General features: G+C 47.7%; 1 protein-coding gene across 1 annotated transcript in view; it reads right to left on the bottom strand.

Annotated features, from left to right (window-relative positions):
• lrrk1 (leucine-rich repeat kinase 1) overlaps nucleotides 1–18,953 on the bottom strand; it is a 347,784-nt gene that overhangs the window by 134,930 nt on the left and 193,901 nt on the right. Inside the window, exons 12-16 of the mRNA XM_070858707.1 lie at nucleotides 17,695–17,765; nucleotides 12,493–12,622; nucleotides 11,975–12,087; nucleotides 9,815–10,029; nucleotides 5,680–5,844 (exon numbers count right to left, since the gene is read on the bottom strand). Of these exons, the coding sequence (XP_070714808.1) occupies nucleotides 5,680–5,844; nucleotides 9,815–10,029; nucleotides 11,975–12,087; nucleotides 12,493–12,622; nucleotides 17,695–17,765 (694 nt within the window). The remainder of the gene's footprint in view (nucleotides 1–5,679; nucleotides 5,845–9,814; nucleotides 10,030–11,974; nucleotides 12,088–12,492; nucleotides 12,623–17,694; nucleotides 17,766–18,953) is intronic.

Below are 18,953 nucleotides of genomic sequence, written 5' to 3'. Positions count from 1 at the left end.
TTATGAGACATGTTTGAGGGGTGATGACACCTTTCCCTTTAATAAGGCTTCCCCAACTGGCTGTACTTCCCACCATATTCCCCGCCCAAACCGTGGTGGTGGTGGAGTAACCCCAATATACACCTCGGTCTCTCCCCCTACTCCTCCAGCAACGTCTCCTCCTTTCAGCATCTCACCTTGTTCCATCCCTCGAGTCTCGCTTTGAAAATCCTTATTCTGTATAGCCCACGCAAATACCACACCAACTGTCTCAATGAGATATCTTCTCTGCTTTCTTCCCTCCACACCGAGCGACTCCTCATCCTCGGTGATTTCAACCTTCATCTCAACTCAGCTTGCTCCCTCTCCCCTGAGTCCACTGCCCTCCTTTCCTCCCTTAATCTCTCCCTTCATGTCAACTCCTCCACCCGTCTACACGACTATCCCCTCGCTCTTGTCATCTCACATGGCCATGCGATCCCCTCCGTGACCATCACCGATAAGGCAATCTCCGACCATTTCCTTATATCACTCTCTACCCATATGACCCACCCGTTTCCTAAAGTCACTTCTTTACATATCCGCCCCTGGAAAGAGCTCTCCTTCAAGGCCCTTACCGCCGCACCTTCTAATTCCCAACGACCTGGCCTTTGGCCTACTATTCTCCATGACATCTCTGCAGCTACTGACTGACTGAATCACTCCCTCTCCCCCACCTTTGATGCCCTTGTCCCCACTAAATTCATTACTCTCTCTCACCTTAGTCATTCCCTCGGTATGCCCCTCATCTCTGCTCGCTTATGGCCAACGAACGCAGACTTGAACGTCTTTGGCAGACAATTGGCCCAACCATCCATCATCAGATTTGGCTCGATCAAATAAAGCACCACCAGGTCCTGCACTCCATCACTAAAACTGCCCACTATTCCAGGATCATCCAGAATGGCAAGAAAAGCACCTGGCTCCTCTTCTCCACCACCACCCGTTTTCTCAAAGCACCCTCCCCTGCCTCCACTTCCAACAATACCTGTGAGGAGCTCATGGACGTCTTTGTTTAAAAAGTTCAACAACATCCGTTCAACTGCTTCTGTTTTGAATTCCCTCCCTCCCCCGAGCCCACCGGACCTCAATTTGCATATTTCTATAATTTCTTTCTTATCTCCCCTCTTGCCCTTTCAAAGCTGTTCTTATCAATGAGACCGACCTCCTACTCTCTCGACCCTATTCCTACTAAAGTTCTGACCACTCACCTTCCCTTCCTGACTCCCACGTTAGCGGTTCTCTCTCCTCAGGTACTGTCCCCCTCTCCCTCAAATCTGCGGCCATCACCCCTCTCCTCAAAAAAACAACCCCCAAACCCGCCATTCTTACATACCACCGCCCCATCTCCAACTTCCCTTTCCTCTCCAAGCGTGTCGTCTCCCAAATCCGGGTTCATCTTTTCCAGAACTCCTTGTTTGAGTCTTTCCAATCAGGCTTCCATCCCTAGCACAGTACCGAAACTGCTCTCATCAAGGTCACAAATGACTCTAACTGACTGTGACGAAGGTACTCTATCCCCCTGGGATCTATCCTTGGCCCCGTCCTAGTTCTCATCTACATGCTGCCCCTCGGTGACATCATCCAGCAACACAGCGTGAGTTTTCCCATGTACGCTGCTGATACCCAGCTCTACCTCTCCACCACCTCGCTCAAACCCTCCACCATCTCCATACTATCAGACTGCTTGACCAACATCCAGCATTGCATAAGTAGAAATTTCCTCCAATTAATTATCAGGAAAACTGAAGCCATTGTCTTCGGTTCACTCCACAAACTCTGGTCGCTTTCCACGGATCCAATTTCTCTCCCCGGCAACTGTCTAAGTCTGTTCACAATATTGGTGCCATATTTCATCAGGAATTGAGCTTCCGACCTCATATCCGTTCTATCTCAAAGACCGGCCATATCTTTTCTATCTCAAAGATCGGCCATATCCACCTTTGTAAAATTGCCTGTCTCCACCCTTACCTCAACCTATCTGCTGCTGAAACTCACATCCATGCCTTTATCACCTCTAGACTTGACTAATCCAACGCACTCCTGGCTGGCCTCCCACATTCTACCCTACGTAAACTCTGCCCCCCTCTGTCCTAACTCACACTGAGTTCCGCTCACCCATTACCCCTGTGCTCACTGACCCATGTCCTAACTCGCACCAAGTCCCGCTCACCCATCACCCCTGTGCTCGCTCACCTACATTGGCTCCCGGTCCAGCAACGTCTCAATTTTAAAATTCTCTTCCTTGGCCTCACCCCTCTCAATCTCTGTAATGTCCTCCAGCACTACAAATCTCCGAGATGTCTGCGCTCCTCCAATTCTGGCCTCTTAAGCATCCATTTTCATCATTCTATCATTGGTGGCCGTGCCTTGAACAACTTGGGCCCTAAGCTCTGGAACTCCCTCCCTAAACCTCTCTACTTCTCTCACCTCTGTTAAGATGCTCCTTAAAACCTACCTCTTTGATCAAGCTTTTGGTCACCTATCTTAATAGCTCCCTATAACAGTAAATGCTGGAAATACTCAGCGGGCCAGGCAGCATCTGTGGAGAGAAACAGAGCTAATGTTTCAGGTTGATGACCCTTCATCGTTAACTTGAAACATTAACTCTGTTTCTCTCTCCACAGACGCAACCTGACCCGCTGAGATTTCCAGCATTCTTTGTTTTTATTTCAGATTCCAGCATCCGCAGTATTTTGCTTTTGTATTGATATCTCCCTATGTGGCTCGGTGTTAAATTTTGTTTGATAACATTCCTGTGAAGTGCCTTGGGACATTTTAATATGTTAAAGATGCTATATAAATACAGGTTGTTATTGTTGAAACTACGACTCATCAGTTTAACATCAGTTGTGAGGAAGTTTCTCGAATCTACCATCAGGGACAGAGTGCCGGAACATTTGGACAAGTGCGAGCTGGTCAAAGGGATTGTGAAGGCAGGTCATGTCTGACTAATGGAGCTGAATTTTTGGAGGTGGAGAGATGAAAGACTGGGGTTGCTCTCCTGAGAGTAGAGAAGCTTAAGGGAAGATGTGAGAGTGATGTTCAAAACCAGGAAAGGAGAAAGTGTTTGCTCTGACAGGAGGGTCGGGAACCAGAGGGCACAGATTGAAGGTCATTGGCAAAGGAGCCAGAGGGGAGATGAGGAGATTTTATTTTACACAGTGAGTTATTATGGTCTGGAACGTACTGCATGACAGCATCGTGGATGTAGATTCAGAGTAAGTTTCAAAGGGAATTGGATAAATACATCAAGGAGAGAAAATTGGCAGGGCTATAGAGAAAGAGCAGGCGAGTGGGACTATTGGATCGCTCTTTCAAAGAGCCGGCACAAAGATGGGCTGAATGGCCTCTTTCTGTGCTGTGATAGGTCACTAACAAGGTGGGTAGGGGAGTGTCTATGGATGCTATCTATATGGTTCCAGAAGACATAGAATGAGAAGTAACCTTGTGACGTGGGTCGATAATTGGCTGGGAGTGGGGAGAAAGGGGACATTCTGTGATTGGTGGGTTGTACGTGTTCCCTGGGAGCTGTACTGGGGTCTCAGCACTTCACTATATATACTGATGACTTGGGTGAAGGAAGAGAAGGTTGTATATCTAAGTTTGCAGATGACATGAGGTTAAGAGGCACAGTAAGTTGTGTGGATGAGAGCAGGAAGCTACACAAGGGACAGACAGGTTAAGTGAGTGAGTAAAACTGTGACAGACACCGTTCCATGTAGGGACGGGCGAGGCCATCCATGTCACATCTGAGAAAGACAAACTGCAATATTTTCTGAATGGTGAGGGGCGAGGGGCTGTGGGGAAGCAGAGATTTGGGTGTCCATGTACACAAATCACTGAAAGCTCGTGTACTGGCACAAAAAGAAATCCAAAAGGTTCAGAGAATGTTGACCTTTATCTCCAGGGGATTAGAATACCAAGAGGAGGGAATGCTGCGTCCGTTGTACAAAGCCTCAGTCAGACTCTATCTGGAGTATTGGGCACCACACCGCAGGAAGTATACTGGCCTTGGAGGTGTGCAGCACAGATCCACTAGAATTATATCCGGCCTTAAAGGGTTAAATTATGAGGTTGCATAAACATGAGTTGGAAAGTGTTTAAAATGATAAAGAGATATAATAGGGTAGATTCAAAGAAACGATTTCCTCCGGTGGGGACGCAACCATAAAACTAGAACCAGGCCATTTATGAGTGAAATTAGGAGGCACTTTTTCACACAAAGGGCAGTAGAAATCTGGAATTGTCTCCCCGAAAAGGCTGTGGATACTGGGGAAGGGTACCAAGGAATTTGGAGCAAAGGTGGGTAAATGGAGTTGAGGTACAGATCAGCCATGATCTTACTGAATCACGGAACAAATCTAAGGGGCTGAATGGCCTGCTCCTGTTCCTATGTTCCCAAATCCTTTTGCAAATCTTCTGTTGCGTCCTCTGCCTTTACCGCACTTCCTAATTTTTGTTATCAGCAAATTTGTCCAACTGTGTTTGGTCATCAGGCCATTTACTGAAGTGAGAAAGAGTAGGGACCAAGCATGGACCCTCCAGGCAACAATTCTCACTGCCTGACCTTTGCCCTCTCGCGTGTTTGCTCCAACTTTATAATCAGTGGCCCAGCCAGTCCTGGATTCTGGGGACATTTAGATTAATTAGAAATCTTCCATGTGGAAATTGGTCAAGAACTTTCTGCAGAGCTAAATAAAGTGTATTGTAGGGAGTGTCACTGGTTTTATTGTGCAACACCCTGGCAGAACCTGAGAAGATTTGTGAGGGAGGATTCTCTCTACCAGACCCCCGCTGGCTGTGAACGGAAGCTAACTGTGAATAGCAGTCAGGGCTGGGCACAGATGTAGGGCAGGTTTACCAATGCTAATTTAGTGATCCGGTTTAATTGATGATCTGACCCTGTGCGCTGTTTGACAACAGTCCTGCTGTTGAACGCCCTTCTGATACGTAAGCAAGAGAAGGTTTAGTATGCAGGTACAGCAAGTGATCAGGAAGACCAATGGTATCTTGGCCTTTGTTGCAAAGGGGATGGAGTATAAAAGCAGGGAAGTCTTGCTGCAGCTATACAGGGTATTGGTGAGGCCACACCTGAACTACTGTGTGAAGTTTTGGTTTCCATATTTACGAAAGGATATACTTGCTTTGGAGGCAGTTGAGAGAAGGTTCACTAGGTTGATTCCACAGAGGGGGTTGACTTATGAGGAAGGGTTGAGTAGGTTGGGCCTCTACTTATTGGAATTCAGAAGAATGAGAGGTGATCTTATCGAAACGTATAAGATTATGAGGGGGCTTGACAAGTGGATGCAGAGAGGATGTTTCCACTGATGGGGGAGACTAGAACTAGAGGGCAAAATCTTAGAATAAGGGGCCGCCCATTTAAAACTGAGCTGAGGAGAAATTTCTTCTCTCAGAGGGTTGTAAATTTGTGGAATTCACTGCCTCAGAGAGCTGTGGAAGCTGAGACATTGAATAAATTTAAGACAAAAATAGACAGTTTCTTAAACGATAAGGGGATAAGGGGTTATGGGGAGCGGGCAGGGAGGTGGCCCTGAGTCGATGATCGGATCAGCCATGATCGTATTAAATGGCGGAGCAGGCTTGAAGAGTTAGTATTTTTGCAGGATGTGCCATTGACAGTTTTGGCTGATTCCCTACCTCAATATTCAGGAGCCAGGACTGTAAGTTTGCCACAGCTTCCTCTCCCAGAGCCAGGTTCCACACCACCAAGTACAGGGCTTTATCGGTGAAGAAGCACTGATTGACTGTTGACATTTTGGCAGTCCCTCCAACATCCCACACATTGAACACAACGGAATCCACCTATAAAATAAAGAGCAAAATCAGACTAAATGACACTTCCATTCATTCCGTCATGAATTGATTGAACATAAGAACATAAGATTGATCAGCTGTGAGCAGGGGGCACGAGGGATTGGGGCAAATTGGATGGCATTTTCAAAGAATTGGAACAGGCACAACGGGCCAAATGGTCTCCTTTGGTGTTGTGCAATTCTATGATTCTAGTAAAGGATGTTCTTCAAAGGAACCAATCAACAGCAGCAATAACTAACATTCCGAGAGCAGGAAGTGGGCGTCATTATTGTCGCCTGTATGACCATGACTCTGGGCAATGGCACTAGATTCTATCTGCAGGGAGGAACACTTTTTATTAACGTGCCAAACAAAGAAGTTCGTTTATATATTGTTGCAGTAACACCTCCCCGAGGGACAATTCCTCGATCCCACACACTAGGAGGGAGCCGCGCTCTAAGAGAAGAGGCCCCTGATATCTGGGCGACGATCTCTTCGAATGTGGCTCATTACTGGCAGCACCAGATTGGGCAATTTACTCTTGGACGTGGCTGAGGGAGGAGGGTGTTTTAAATGGTCCGGTACATTTGTATTTTTGCAAGGTGAAAATTATATTCTATTTCTGCAGCCAGTGCTCATTTCAAGATTTGGGGTGGGGGTGAAATTCCCGAGCACCCCAATTGGGGGGGCGATAACCGACTTGGGGCAGGGCTTCCTGCACCCGGCGCCGAAGGCCCGCCTAGACTGCGAAACTGCGGTTACCGCCCCTCAAAGAAAGTGCAGCGAACTCTCACACGTTCCACTTCCTGTTGGGGCGGGTTCCGGGGTGTTAATCAGTGCCACGTGGCTGCTCCCATTACATCAATAGGACCCGAAGGCCCAAAGACTAGGGCCTGGTGGGAATTCACGGCCACTCCCCTTCTCGGCAGATAGAAAAGAGCTTTCAGGTAAGTCCCTTTGTGGGCCCAGGTGGGACAGGTGTGCTCTTCCGTGACCCCCATGGAAAGTCACAGCCTCGAGCTCCAACTTCCCACCCCCTCCTCCCGAAACCCCCTCCCCGCCTCTTACCGATAAGCCAGCGGGCGGCCACGGACCACCTGACCGCAACCCCCCCCGCCCCCCGCCGGCCTCCATCGTGCACCCCTCACGCCCATCCCTCGACATGGGCTGGAGGCGCTTGTTTTAAGCCTGGCGGAAAAATCACCGTCACCTCCTGCTGTCTCTGCCGGGCAAGGAATCAACTCACCGCAAACTAGAAAGTATAAATCACCGGTTCGGCCCCAGGCTGGAGAACTGTGCCCAATTCTGGGCACCGCACTTTTGGCACGATGTCAAGGCTGGGAGAGGGTGCGGAGGAGATTTACTAGAATGATTCCAGGGATGAGTTCCTGGGAATGTAAGTTGTGAGGAGGATGCAAAGAGGCTTCAAGGGGATCTAGACAGGCTCAGTGAGTGGGCAAGAACATGGTGAATGGAATATAATGTGGAAAAATGTGAAGTTATCCACTTTGGTAAGAAAAATAGAAAAGCAGAGTATTTTAAATGGTGAGAGATTGTGAAATGTTGGTGTTCAGAGGGACCTGGGTGTCCTTGTACACCAATCACTGAAAGTTAACATGCTGGTACAGCAAGCAATTAAGAAAGCAAATTGTATGTTGGCCTTTATTACAAGAGGTTTTGAGTAATAAGCTCTTGTAATAAGGTTACAAGAGGTTATTACTCAAAACCTCTTGTAATAAAGGCCAACATATTACTGCAATTATATAGAGCCCTGGTGAGACCACACCTGGAGTATTGTGCACAGTTCTGGTCTCCTTACCTAAGGAAGGATATACCATAGAGGGAATGCAACGAAGGTTCACCAGACTGATTCCTGGGATGGGGGGATTGTCCTATGAGGAGAGATTGAATAGACTCGGCTGATATTCTCTAGAGTTTAGAAGAATGAGAGATGAGCTCATTGAAAGATTCAAAATTCTTACAGAGCATGACAGGGTAGATGCAGGGAGCATGTTTCCCCCGGGCTGGGGAGTCAAGAACCAGGGGTCACAGTCTCGGGATAAGGGGTCGACCATTTAGGACTGAGATGAGGAGAAATTCACTCAGAGGGTGGTGAATCTTTAGAATTCTCTACCCCGAAGGGCTATGGAGGCTCAGTCTTTGAGTATATTCAAGACAGCGATCGCTAGATTTTTGGATATTAAGGGCATCGAGGGATTTGGGGATCGTGCAGGAAAATGGAGTTGAGGTCGAAGATCAGCCATGATCTTACTGAATGGCGGAGCAGGCTCGAGGGGCCGAAAGGCCGACTCCTGCTCCTATTTCTTATGTTCTTGTGTCCTTATGAGGGATTTCAGTTATGTGGAGAGACTGGAGAAACTGGAGCAGAGAAGGTTAAGAGGAGATTTGATCGGGGTGTTGAAAATCATGAATGGTTTTGATAGAGTAAATAAGGAGAAGGTGTTTCCAGTGGCAGAACGGTCAGTAAACAGACTAAACAAATAAAGGAGATTGGCTAAAGCAGCAGAGGGGTGATGAGGAGAATTTCTTACACAGCGAGCTGTGATCGGGAATGCGCTGCTTGAAAGGGCGGTGGAAGCAGATTCAGTTGTAATTTTCAAACGGGAATTAGATAAATACTTGAAAGGAATACAATTGCAGGGCTGTAGGGAACGAGTGAGGGGAGTGGGACTAATCGGATCGCTCTTTCAAAGAGCCGGCACAGGCTCGATGGGCCGAATGGCCTTCCTCTGTACTCTTTGGTTAAACAGTAAACGTGTGTGCAAGTATAAGTTGTGACGTTATTTAATAACTTTGAAAGTTGATGACATAATGAAGGCGACCCAGATTTAGCTGCCACCCTCCTTGGCTCAGGGGCAGAACAGGCCTCACAGAAAACCTTTAAATAACGCAGCATAAATAGACGATAAAACACATGGAGAACAGAGGGCACATCGGCCTGTGCAGGGTGCAGCAACTATCAGTGCAATACCGAATCCAGATGGTTTCAGGTTAGCTTTGGTTTTCCATGTGGAATCCTCTATTTCTGGCGGCTGAGAGGGAGGGGACATTTCTAGTTCTCGGCCTCAGTTGCCACGAAGTCTGCAACAGGAGCCAAAAGGAGACTGCTTCTAATTTCCCTTCCTCTGTGGAGATGGGCATATTGATCACGGTATTTCCTCAGGGCCTGGGATGTATTTCCAGGGTAGGGGTGGAAAAGGTCTGACTTTGCGGGGGTGGGGGGCAAGGGTCCTGGAAACCCCGGGTCCCCACCCAGGAGAGCAACTAACGAGAGCTGGGATGGACAGAAGCTCCTTCCCCCGCCCTTCCCCACAGATGCTCTGCGTGTCATGGAGGTGGAGCTGTTGGCTTGGTGTAACCTGCTGGATTTTTCCATGGCTCGTGCCTCCCGTGCACCAAACAATCCGGGCACTGGCTGGATATCAGCATCCAGGTGGGTGGAGGGGAGCAAGTGGGGCCGACAGGGTCTCGGGGGCGGGGCCAGGGGGAATCACGGGCGGGAAGGACCCAGAATTGAGCCTTGGAACGTTTTTACCCGGGCTTTTAATAAAGGGGGCCGATTACATCAACTATCAAATCACATCATGCAAACAGGCGGTTGGGCCCGAGCAGTCTGCGTTGGTGTTCACCAAACGAGCAGTGTCCTAATGCCATGTGCCCACCCTGTTCCTTTATCCTGCGTTCCTTCGCCCAGCTACTGAAAGTGGATGTGGGGGATAGGATGACCATTGGAATCAGTAACACTGGGAGACCTGGCCCTGGGTCCGGATTCTCCGACAGGAACAACAATGCAGGCAACAGGTTTATCGGGAGCCCCATTCCACCACACTCACAGCGACATAACCGGAGTGAGCCATTTCAGGTCCACTGTGCTGACTTACAAACACCGAGCTACTGGTGCAACATCATAGCCGGACAGTCGGGGGCTCAGGCTAGAGTTGAGCAGCACTATTGGTACCTTGGTCTTGACTGTCGCCGGCCGAGGAAGCTCCCAGCTGCTGGTCTTGATGCTCCTTTCTCTGTACATGGTGTGTGACGGCTTCCCAGACTGCAGCGACTCCAGGAGAGTCGATTTCCCCTGACGCGGTGGCCCAACAACGATCATCTTCAGCAGCTTGCATGGCTCGGCTTTCCGCAGCTGTGCCCTGAGAAAGGCCAGCACTGACGTCGGCCCTGAGACAGGGTCACAGGCAGTCAGAGACCATTCACTGCATCACACCGCAACATCGCCACTCAGCTTCACACCATTGGTGCTGACACAATTCAGACCAGCCCCTTGTCCTAACTGTCAGGGACCACAAACTCAAACTTTCCACCGCTGATCTGCATTCAAGCTTTGGAATTGAAAAATTTCCCACGCCCAACACAGCTGATGAACTCACTGCATCACCATGGCAACAGGCACTCCTTCATTTACAAACCTTGCATTGTGACAATTCTGCAATTCACAGCATTTTATTAATTTTCATACTTGTGCAATTGTGTCTCCACCCCCCAGATCATGATATCTGCACCCCCCAGATCTTGGTGTCTGCACCCCCCCAGATCTCTCTGTTGCTTCACTCCATTAAGGGTACATTTTCTTTCACTATTCTATTCTTTTTACTGAAATGTATTACTTCATAGACCAGTTAGCCTAAGATCTGTTGCTGGGAAATTGCTAGAGTCTACAATTAAGGATAGGGTGACTGAGTACTTCGAACATTTTCAGCTGATCAGAGAGAGCCAGCGTGGATTTGTGAAAGGTAGGTCATGCCTGATGAAGCTGAGTGAATTTTTTGAGGAGAAGGCTATAGTAGTAGACAGGGGAATGTCTATGAATATTATTTATATGGACTTTCAGAAATTTGATAAAGTTCTTCATGAGATATTGTTAGTTAAGGTTGGAGCCCATGGAATTGAGGGCAAATTATTGATTGGTTAGGAAATTGGCGGAGCAGCAGGAAACAGGGAGTAGGGATAATGGGCAGGTTCTCTAACTGGCAGGATGTAACTAGTGGTGTCCCACAGGGATCAGTGTCGGGGCCTCAACTATTCACAGTATTTATTAACGACTTGGATGATGGGATAGAAAGTCATATATTTAAATTTGCCGATGACACAAAGATAGGCGGCATTGTAGGCAGTGTAGATGAAAGCATAAAATGACACCGGGATATCGATAGATTAAGTGAATGGGCAAAACTGTGGCAAATGGATTTCAATGTCGGCAAATGTGAGGTCATCCACTTTGGACCTAAAAAGGATCGAACAGGGTACTTTCTAAATGGTGAAATGCTGAAAACAGTGAAGGTCGAAAGATCGTTAAAATGTCATAGACAGAAACAGAAAATAATCAAAAAGGCTAATGGCCTTTATATCGAGAGGACTAGAATACAAGGGGGTAGAAGTTATGCTGCAACTGCACAAAGCCCTGGTTAGACCACACCTGGAGCACTGGAGCAGTTCTGGGCACCACACCTTAAGAAGGAGATATTGACTTGGAGGGAGTGCAGCGTAGGTTTACCCAAACAATACCTGGAATCCAAGGGTTAAATTACAAGATAACACAAACTAGGTTGTATTCCCTGTAATTTAGAAGTTTAAGAGCAATTTAATCAAAGTTTTCAGGATGTTGAATGGAACGAATAGGGTAGATAGAGAGAGACTACTCCCGCTGGTTGGGGAGTCTAGGACTAGGGGCACAGCCTAAAATTGACAGCCAGACCTTTCAGGAGTGAAGTTAGGAAACACTTCTAAAAGGAAAGGGCGGCAGAAGCTTGGAACTCTCTTCTGCAAACGGCAAGTGATACAAAGTTAATTGTTAATTTTAATCCACTCCCCTAACCCTGTCCACACTTTACTGGCTCGACCAGAAATCAAACCAATTGTAGTTTCTGTGTCTCCCACACTGAGGCAGAAACCCTCCTCACATTTAAAAGGTACTTGGATGTGCGCTCAAAGAGTTGTAACCTACAGGGCTACGGACCGAGAGCTGGAAGGTGGGATTAGGCTGGGTAGCTCTTGGTCAGCCGGCACAGACACGATGGGCTGAATGGCCTCCTTCTGTGCTGTAATTTTTTTCTATGGCTCTATGATGAAGAAAAAGGTTGAAATATTCAAGAAAAGCTCGGTTTACCTTCATTCCTAATCTCTGTGGGCACATTGGAGATATTTAGCTGATCGATGTCCAGCTGCCACAGGTTCGCCAGCTGGCCAAGCTCCGGGGGCAGATCCCGAATCCCAGGGTTGCTGATGAGAGACAAAAACATTACATAGACAGTCACACAGTCTGCCTGTCCACCACGAAAGGAGCGCATTGACTTTGGTCTCCATTTCGCTGTCAAATTTTGTCTGACATCACTCCTATGAAGTGCCTGAGGATGTTTCACTCGGTTAAAGGCGCTATATAAATGCAAGTTACTGTTGTTGACTTTGCCCTTCCGAACCCCGGAGTATGACAGGGCCCACCTGCCCAAACCGGAACAGGTAACAAACTCACCAAGGGGAGTCGGACAGACATTCATTAATTGGACGGTAATATTTTCTGGAAAATAAACTTTTAACAACCTGGCCGCAGCTTTTAATTGAATGGAGCATGCTGCCTACAGGAGTCCACAGTAATCCAAGACTTTGGAGTTCATTATAATGACTTACTTTGAAAGGTAGAGCTCGGAGAGCGCTCGTAGCCCACATACCGACTGAGGGACTGATTCCAGAGAGTTATTGTCCAGGTGTAGAACTTCTAAACACTCACCCAGGAACGGCGGGAATTCAACTGCTGGAACTGAAAATAAAAGAATGAATGCACCTTACTCCGTCAGCCTGTAATAGCACGCTACTCTCTGTCTGGCACTTGGCACATCAGGGCTAACACTGACTGCACTGATAAATTCCAGAATTACAGCAGGACACAGGTTGCCCAGGGCTCAGTATCTCCTCTGGTCCCCGTTCCCATCTCCCCCCACTGCTGAAAACAACATCTGTGCAAGAAGCAAGATTTATTTTGGCACAACAGTGAACACTTGAAGTTGTCACTTCCATTTACTGGATTCCTGCTCTTTTCTCTGGAGCAGGAAAGGTTGAGGAGATTTAACAGACTGTTTAAAGTTAAGAAGGCTTTTGATGGGGTGAATAGAGGAAAATGATCTGTTCTGGTTGGAGAGTCAGGCACAAGGCTCATCAAGTGTACGAGGAGAGCGGTACTCAGAGGGGTGTGATTAGTTGAGCATCAGCCTCAGTGGCCTGCAGCTACACTTGGATTCCCGCTCACTTTGGTCAGCATCGGGCGGTGGTGGGGGGTGGGTCTGGGCCGAGGGGCCCCTGCCATGCGGATGCTCTGGGACGGTAAATACTTTGACCGATCAGGCCCAACATGTTTGGGGTGCTCTTGTCCTGGCAAGTGCCAGCGTAGGGAGGGGGTGGGGAGGAGCAGGAATATCAGCATCTTAATCTCATTAAAATGGTGGACAAGGTGAAGCGTTGCTGTGTGTCAGCAATTGTCCATTCAGTGTTGGCCAATGGATGAAAGGGCAGGAGGAGGCCATTCAGCTCCTCGAGTCTGATACACAGGAACAGGAGGAGGCCATTCAGCCCCTCAAGTCTGTTACACAGCAACAGGAGGAGGCCATTCAGCCCCTCGAGCCTGTTACACAGCAACAGGAGGAGGCCGTTCAGCCCCTCGAGCCTGTTACACAGCAACAGAAGGCCATTCAGCCCCTCGAGCCTGTTACACAGGGACAGGAGGAGGTCATTCAGCCCCTCGAGCCTGTTACACGAGAACAGGAGGAGGCCATTCAGCCCCTCGAGCCTGTTACACAGGAACAGGATGAGGCCATTTAGGCCTTTCAGTGAGATCATGGCTGATCTGCGACCTAACTCCATATACTTGTCTTTGGATCCATATCCATTAATAACTTTGGTGAACAAAAATCTATCAATCTCAGATTTAAAATTAACAACTGATCTAGCATCAATTGCTGTTTGCGGAAGAGAGTTCCAAACTTCTACCACGCTTTGTGTGTAGAAGTGTTTCCTAATTTCACTCCTGAAAGATCTGGCTCTAATTTTTACACTATGCCCCCTAGTCCTAGACTCCCCAACCAGCAGGAATAGCTTCTCTCTATCCACCCTATCTGTTACCCTTAATTTCCTCATAATTTAACCCTTGGAATCCAGGTATCATTCGGGTAAACCTCCAAGGCCAATATCTCCTTCCTGAGGTGTGGTGCCCAGAACTGCTCCAGTGCTCCAGGTGTGGTCCAACCAGAGCTTTGTACAGATGCAGCATAACTTCTACCCCTTTGTATTCTAGTCCTCTAGATATAAAGGCCTGCATTCCATTAGCCTTTTTGATTATTTTCTGTACCTGTTCATGACATTTATGTACCTGGAGCCTCAAGTCTCTTTGGACCTTCACTGTTTCCACCATTTAGAAAGTACCCTGTTCTATCCTTTTTAGGTCCAAAGTGGATGACCTCACATTTGCCGACATTGAAATCCATTTGCCACAGTTTTGCCCGTTCACTTAATCTGTTGATATCCCGGTGTAATTTTATGCTTCCATCTACATTGCCTGCAATGCCGCCTATCTTTGTAACATCGGCAAATTCTATTCCATCATCCAAGTCGTTAATAAATATCGTGAATAGTTGAGGCCCCAACACAGATCCCTGTGGGACACCACTAGTCACATGCTGCCAGTTTGAGTACCTGCCCATTATCCTTATTCGCTGTCTCCTGCTGCTCCGCCAATTTCCTAACCAGCTCAATAATTTGCCCTCAATTCCATGGCTTCAGCTTTAGTTAACAGTCTCTTATGTAGGACTTTATCAAATGCCTTCTGTAAGTCCATATAAATAACATCCATACACATTCCCCTATCCACTACTTTAGTCACTTCCTCAAAAAATTCAATCAGGTTTGTTAGGCATGATCTGCCTTTCACAAATCAATGCTAGATATCTCTGATCAACTGAAAATGTTCGAGGTGTTCAGTCACCCTATGCGTAATTATAGATTCTAGCAATTTACCAACAACAGATGTTAGGCTAACTGGTCTATTATTCCCTGGTTTCCCTCTTTCGCCATTCTTAAATAGCGGAGTGACGTACAATTTTCCAATCTAAAGGGACGGTTCCTGAATCGAGAGAGCTTTGGAAGATTATAGTTGGGGCATCTGCAATATGCTCAACTACTTCCTTTAAACCCTGGGATGGAAACCGTCTGGCCCTGGGGACTTGTCACTCTTTAGTGCCATTATTTTCTTCATTACTGTTATTTTACTTAATGTAAATTTTATTGAGTCCCTGTCCCTGATTCAATATTAGTTTCCTTGGGATTTACGGTCTGCTATCCTCTTCCTCTACTGGAAATACTGAAGCAAAGTAATTATTCAACATGTCCGCCATTTCCTTATTGCCATTGACAATATCACCACTTTCAGTTTCTAAGGGGCCAGCATTGTTCCTGGCTACCCTCTTTCCCCTGATATAATTCCCTACTATCCATCCTCACCTTCCTCACTGAAAAGGAGCGACCTTTCCGAGATCTGGCCCAGGCTCGATGGGTCAAATGACCTTCTTCTGTTTTGTAAAATTCTATGAAAATCTCTGTGCCAGTTGTAAGGACCTTAGACTTGGTCAGTTTGCACAGAGTGCATGAAAGTGTTATGTTATTGGACCGGTAATCGAGAGAATGTGAGTTCAAATCCCTCAATGGCAGTTTGAGAATTTGAATTCAATTTAAAACATCTGGAAATAAAAAGCTGGTCTCAGTAAATGTAACCGTGAAGCTGTCAGATTTCCGTAAAAACCCGTCTGGGTCACTAATGTCCTTCAGGGAAGTAAACCTGTTGCCCTTACCCGGTCTGGCCTATGTGTGACCCCAGACCCACAGCAATGTGATTGAACCTTAACTGCCCTGTGAAATGGCCTGGCGAGACACTCCGTTGTATTAAACTGCTACCAGCAGACCAGCCACCACCTTCTCGGGATAACTCGGGATGGCCAATAAAGGTGGCCTTGCCAGTCACACGCACATCACGAGAATGAAAAAAAAATGAAAACAGTTCATTTGTGAGCAGAAGTTGAGGATGGACAAGTGGGCAAGTGACCGGTGTTTCCTTCACAGAGGGGATTTTTACATTTGGTACAAGACATTTAACGGACAGATTTTTGGCCCAATTCAGAATTCACAGCAAGGTCGAAAGCTATCGGCACAAGGTGGGTGAGTGAGTAGGTTTTATCCTATAACTAAAGCTGTGCCTGGTTGGTGCAGTAGGTGAGTATGATGACTCCAGGTAATGCATCTGGAGAGGTCTAACAAGGCAAGGGAATACACATTAAATGGTACGACACTGAAAAGTATAGAGAAACAAAGGGACCTTGGAGTGCAGGTCCACAGATCCCTAAATGTAGCAGGCCAGGTAGATGAGGTGGTGAAGAAGGAATATGGAATATTTGCTTTTATTAGTCGAGGCATGGAATACAAGAGCAGGAGGTTATGCTTGAACTGTATAAAACACTGGTTAGGCCGCAGCTGGAGTACTGCGTGCAGTTCTGGTCGCCACGTTACAGAAAGGATGCGATTGCAGTGGAAAAGGTGCAGAGGAGATTTACAAGAATGTTGCCTGGACTGGAGAATTTTGGCTATGAGGAAAGATTGGAGATGCTGGGTCTGTTTTCTTTGGAACAGAGGAGGTTGAGGGGAGACCTTATTGAGGTGTATAAAATTATGAGGGGCCTGGATAGAGTGGAAGGAAGGACCTTTTTCCCTTGGCAGAGGGGTCAACAACCAGGGGGCATCGATTTAAAGTAATTGGGGGGAGGTTTAAAGGGGATTTGAGGGGAACTTTCTTCACCCAGAGGGTGGTGAGGGTCTGGAACTCACTGCCTGAAAGGGTGATAGAGGCAGAAACCCTCACCACATTTAAAAAGTACTTGGATGTGCACTTGAAGTGCCGTAACCTACAGGGCTACGGACCTAGAGGTGAAAAGTGGGATTAGGCTGGATAGGTCTTGGTCGGCCGGCACGGACACGATGGGCCGAAATGGCCTCCTTCTGTGCTGTAAATTTCTATGATTCTATGAAAGGGTAAATTTTTCAATGCAGTGGAGGGATCTAAGCGAGCATATATATGGATTCTTAAACACAGGAAGACAAGTTAAAAAGCCATTAGAGAAACTGAACACACAAGCAGAGATTATGAATGGTCCAGACAATGCTTAGTACAGAACTATGGTGTTGGGCTGGGGAGGAATATAGCAGCGCTGGAGAAAGGGTGACACAGGATGTAGGCTCCAGGTTACAAGGAAAGGCTAGGACAGAGAGGGATGGGTTTGATCAATGTGAGTGGGGTTTTATGGGGCTGTTCGAAATGATATTTAAAGGTAGAAACATAAGCATAGGTCTTTTTCACTGATCGAGATTCGAGGACAAGAGGCCATGATGTTAGGATAAGCGCTCAGCACAGGTAAGGGGAAATTAGAAGAAACTTCTTTACAGACAGTTATCAGATGCTGGGATGTTATACCGGGGGCATCGGGGGTTGGGCCGGGGGCATCGGGGGTTTGGGCCAGGGGGTGATGGGCCGGGTGTATTGGGGGGTTAGGCCGGGGGGGGGGTTTGGGCTGGGGGGATCGGGGAGTTGCAGGGGTTGGGGGGGTGAATTGGGGGGGGGGGTTGGGCCGCAGTGCGATCGGGGGGTTATCAGGCACTGGGTAATTACTGAAAGAAGCGGGAAAGCTGGTCATTGGGACTGCGGTAAAACAGGCGGCGAGCAGCTACAGCTCAGTGTGGGCTGTAGGGCCCCTCCTGGGTACATCTCGAAGCTGCGTTTGGGTTTTGTAGATTCTTTACCTGTGTCTGAATTTCTCTTTTGTCGTGTTGTAAAAAAACTGACTTTTTTAGTTCTGCTTCCTTCTTCTCCCCTGTACACAGAAACAGACAGAGCAACAGTCAGTGAGTGGAATCGGCTGTGAGCTCTCAGTGATCACTAAACACCACACAACACAGTGTCAGCCGTGGCTCAGGGGGCAGCACTCTCGTCTCACAGTCAGAAGGTTGTGGGTCAGGGACTTGATCCAGGCTGACACTCCAGTACAGTGCTGAGGGAACACGGCTCTGTCGGAGGGGCTGTTTTTTAGATGAGACGTTAAACCCTGTTTGCTCTCTCAGGTGGGCGTAAAAGATCCCACGGCACTATTTCGAAGAAGAGCAGGGGAGTTATCACCGGTGTCAATATTTATCCCTCAACCAACATCACTAAAACAGATTATCTGATCATTATCGCATTGCTGTTTGTGGGAGCTTGCTGTGCGAAAATTGGCTGCTGCGTTTCCCACATTATAACAGTGAGCACACTCCAAAAAGTACTTCATTGGCTGCAAAGTGCTTTGAGATGTCTGATGGTCGTGAAAGACGCTATATAAATGCAAGTCTTTCTTTTACTCTGACCCAGATTTTGACGAAAGGTCATTGACCTGAACCACCAGCTCAGTGTCTCTCCCTACAGATGCTGCCGGAAACAAGAAACTCTTTCTTATAAAGTTAAATTCATATATTTAACGAATTTATCATTAGAGATAAACTATGCAGAATAGACATCTGGTGACCCACCCCTGGTGACCCTGCCCCTGGTAACCCACCCCTGGTGACCCGCCCCTGGTGACCCACCCCTGGTGACCTTTCCCCTGGTGACATCACCCCTGGTGACCGGAGCCCTAGTGACCCTGCCCCTGCTGACCCCGCCCCTGGTGACCCCGGCCCCACGGTGACCCCGTCCCACGGCGACCCCTCTGCCGGTGACCCCACCCCTGGTGACCCTGCCCCTGGTGCCTCCACCCCCTGAGGCTTGGGATGGACTCGGTGGCAGGAATGTTTAGCTTGCAGTCGAGTTGTGTGGAAGCTGCGTAGCGGGCCGGGAATGCAAAGATGTGAACAGCGCGTGCTGCACTGCACGGTTAACGTAAGGCCTAAATGAAACCAGCCACGTACGTTTCCCGGCCCAATTAAACTGAGCGGGTCTGATGACATCACTGATGACTGGTTTTCAGAACTGATATTTAAAGCAGTCTTGTACAAGTCTCATTTCAAGATTGATGTAGGAGTTCGCAAGG

This window comes from Pristiophorus japonicus, chromosome 17 (assembly GCF_044704955.1).
Source record: "Pristiophorus japonicus isolate sPriJap1 chromosome 17, sPriJap1.hap1, whole genome shotgun sequence".
In the NCBI taxonomy this organism is placed as follows: Eukaryota; Metazoa; Chordata; class Chondrichthyes; family Pristiophoridae; genus Pristiophorus; species Pristiophorus japonicus.
The sequence above is the reverse complement of the archived record's forward strand: the minus strand, read 5'-3'. Positions and strand labels throughout refer to the sequence as shown.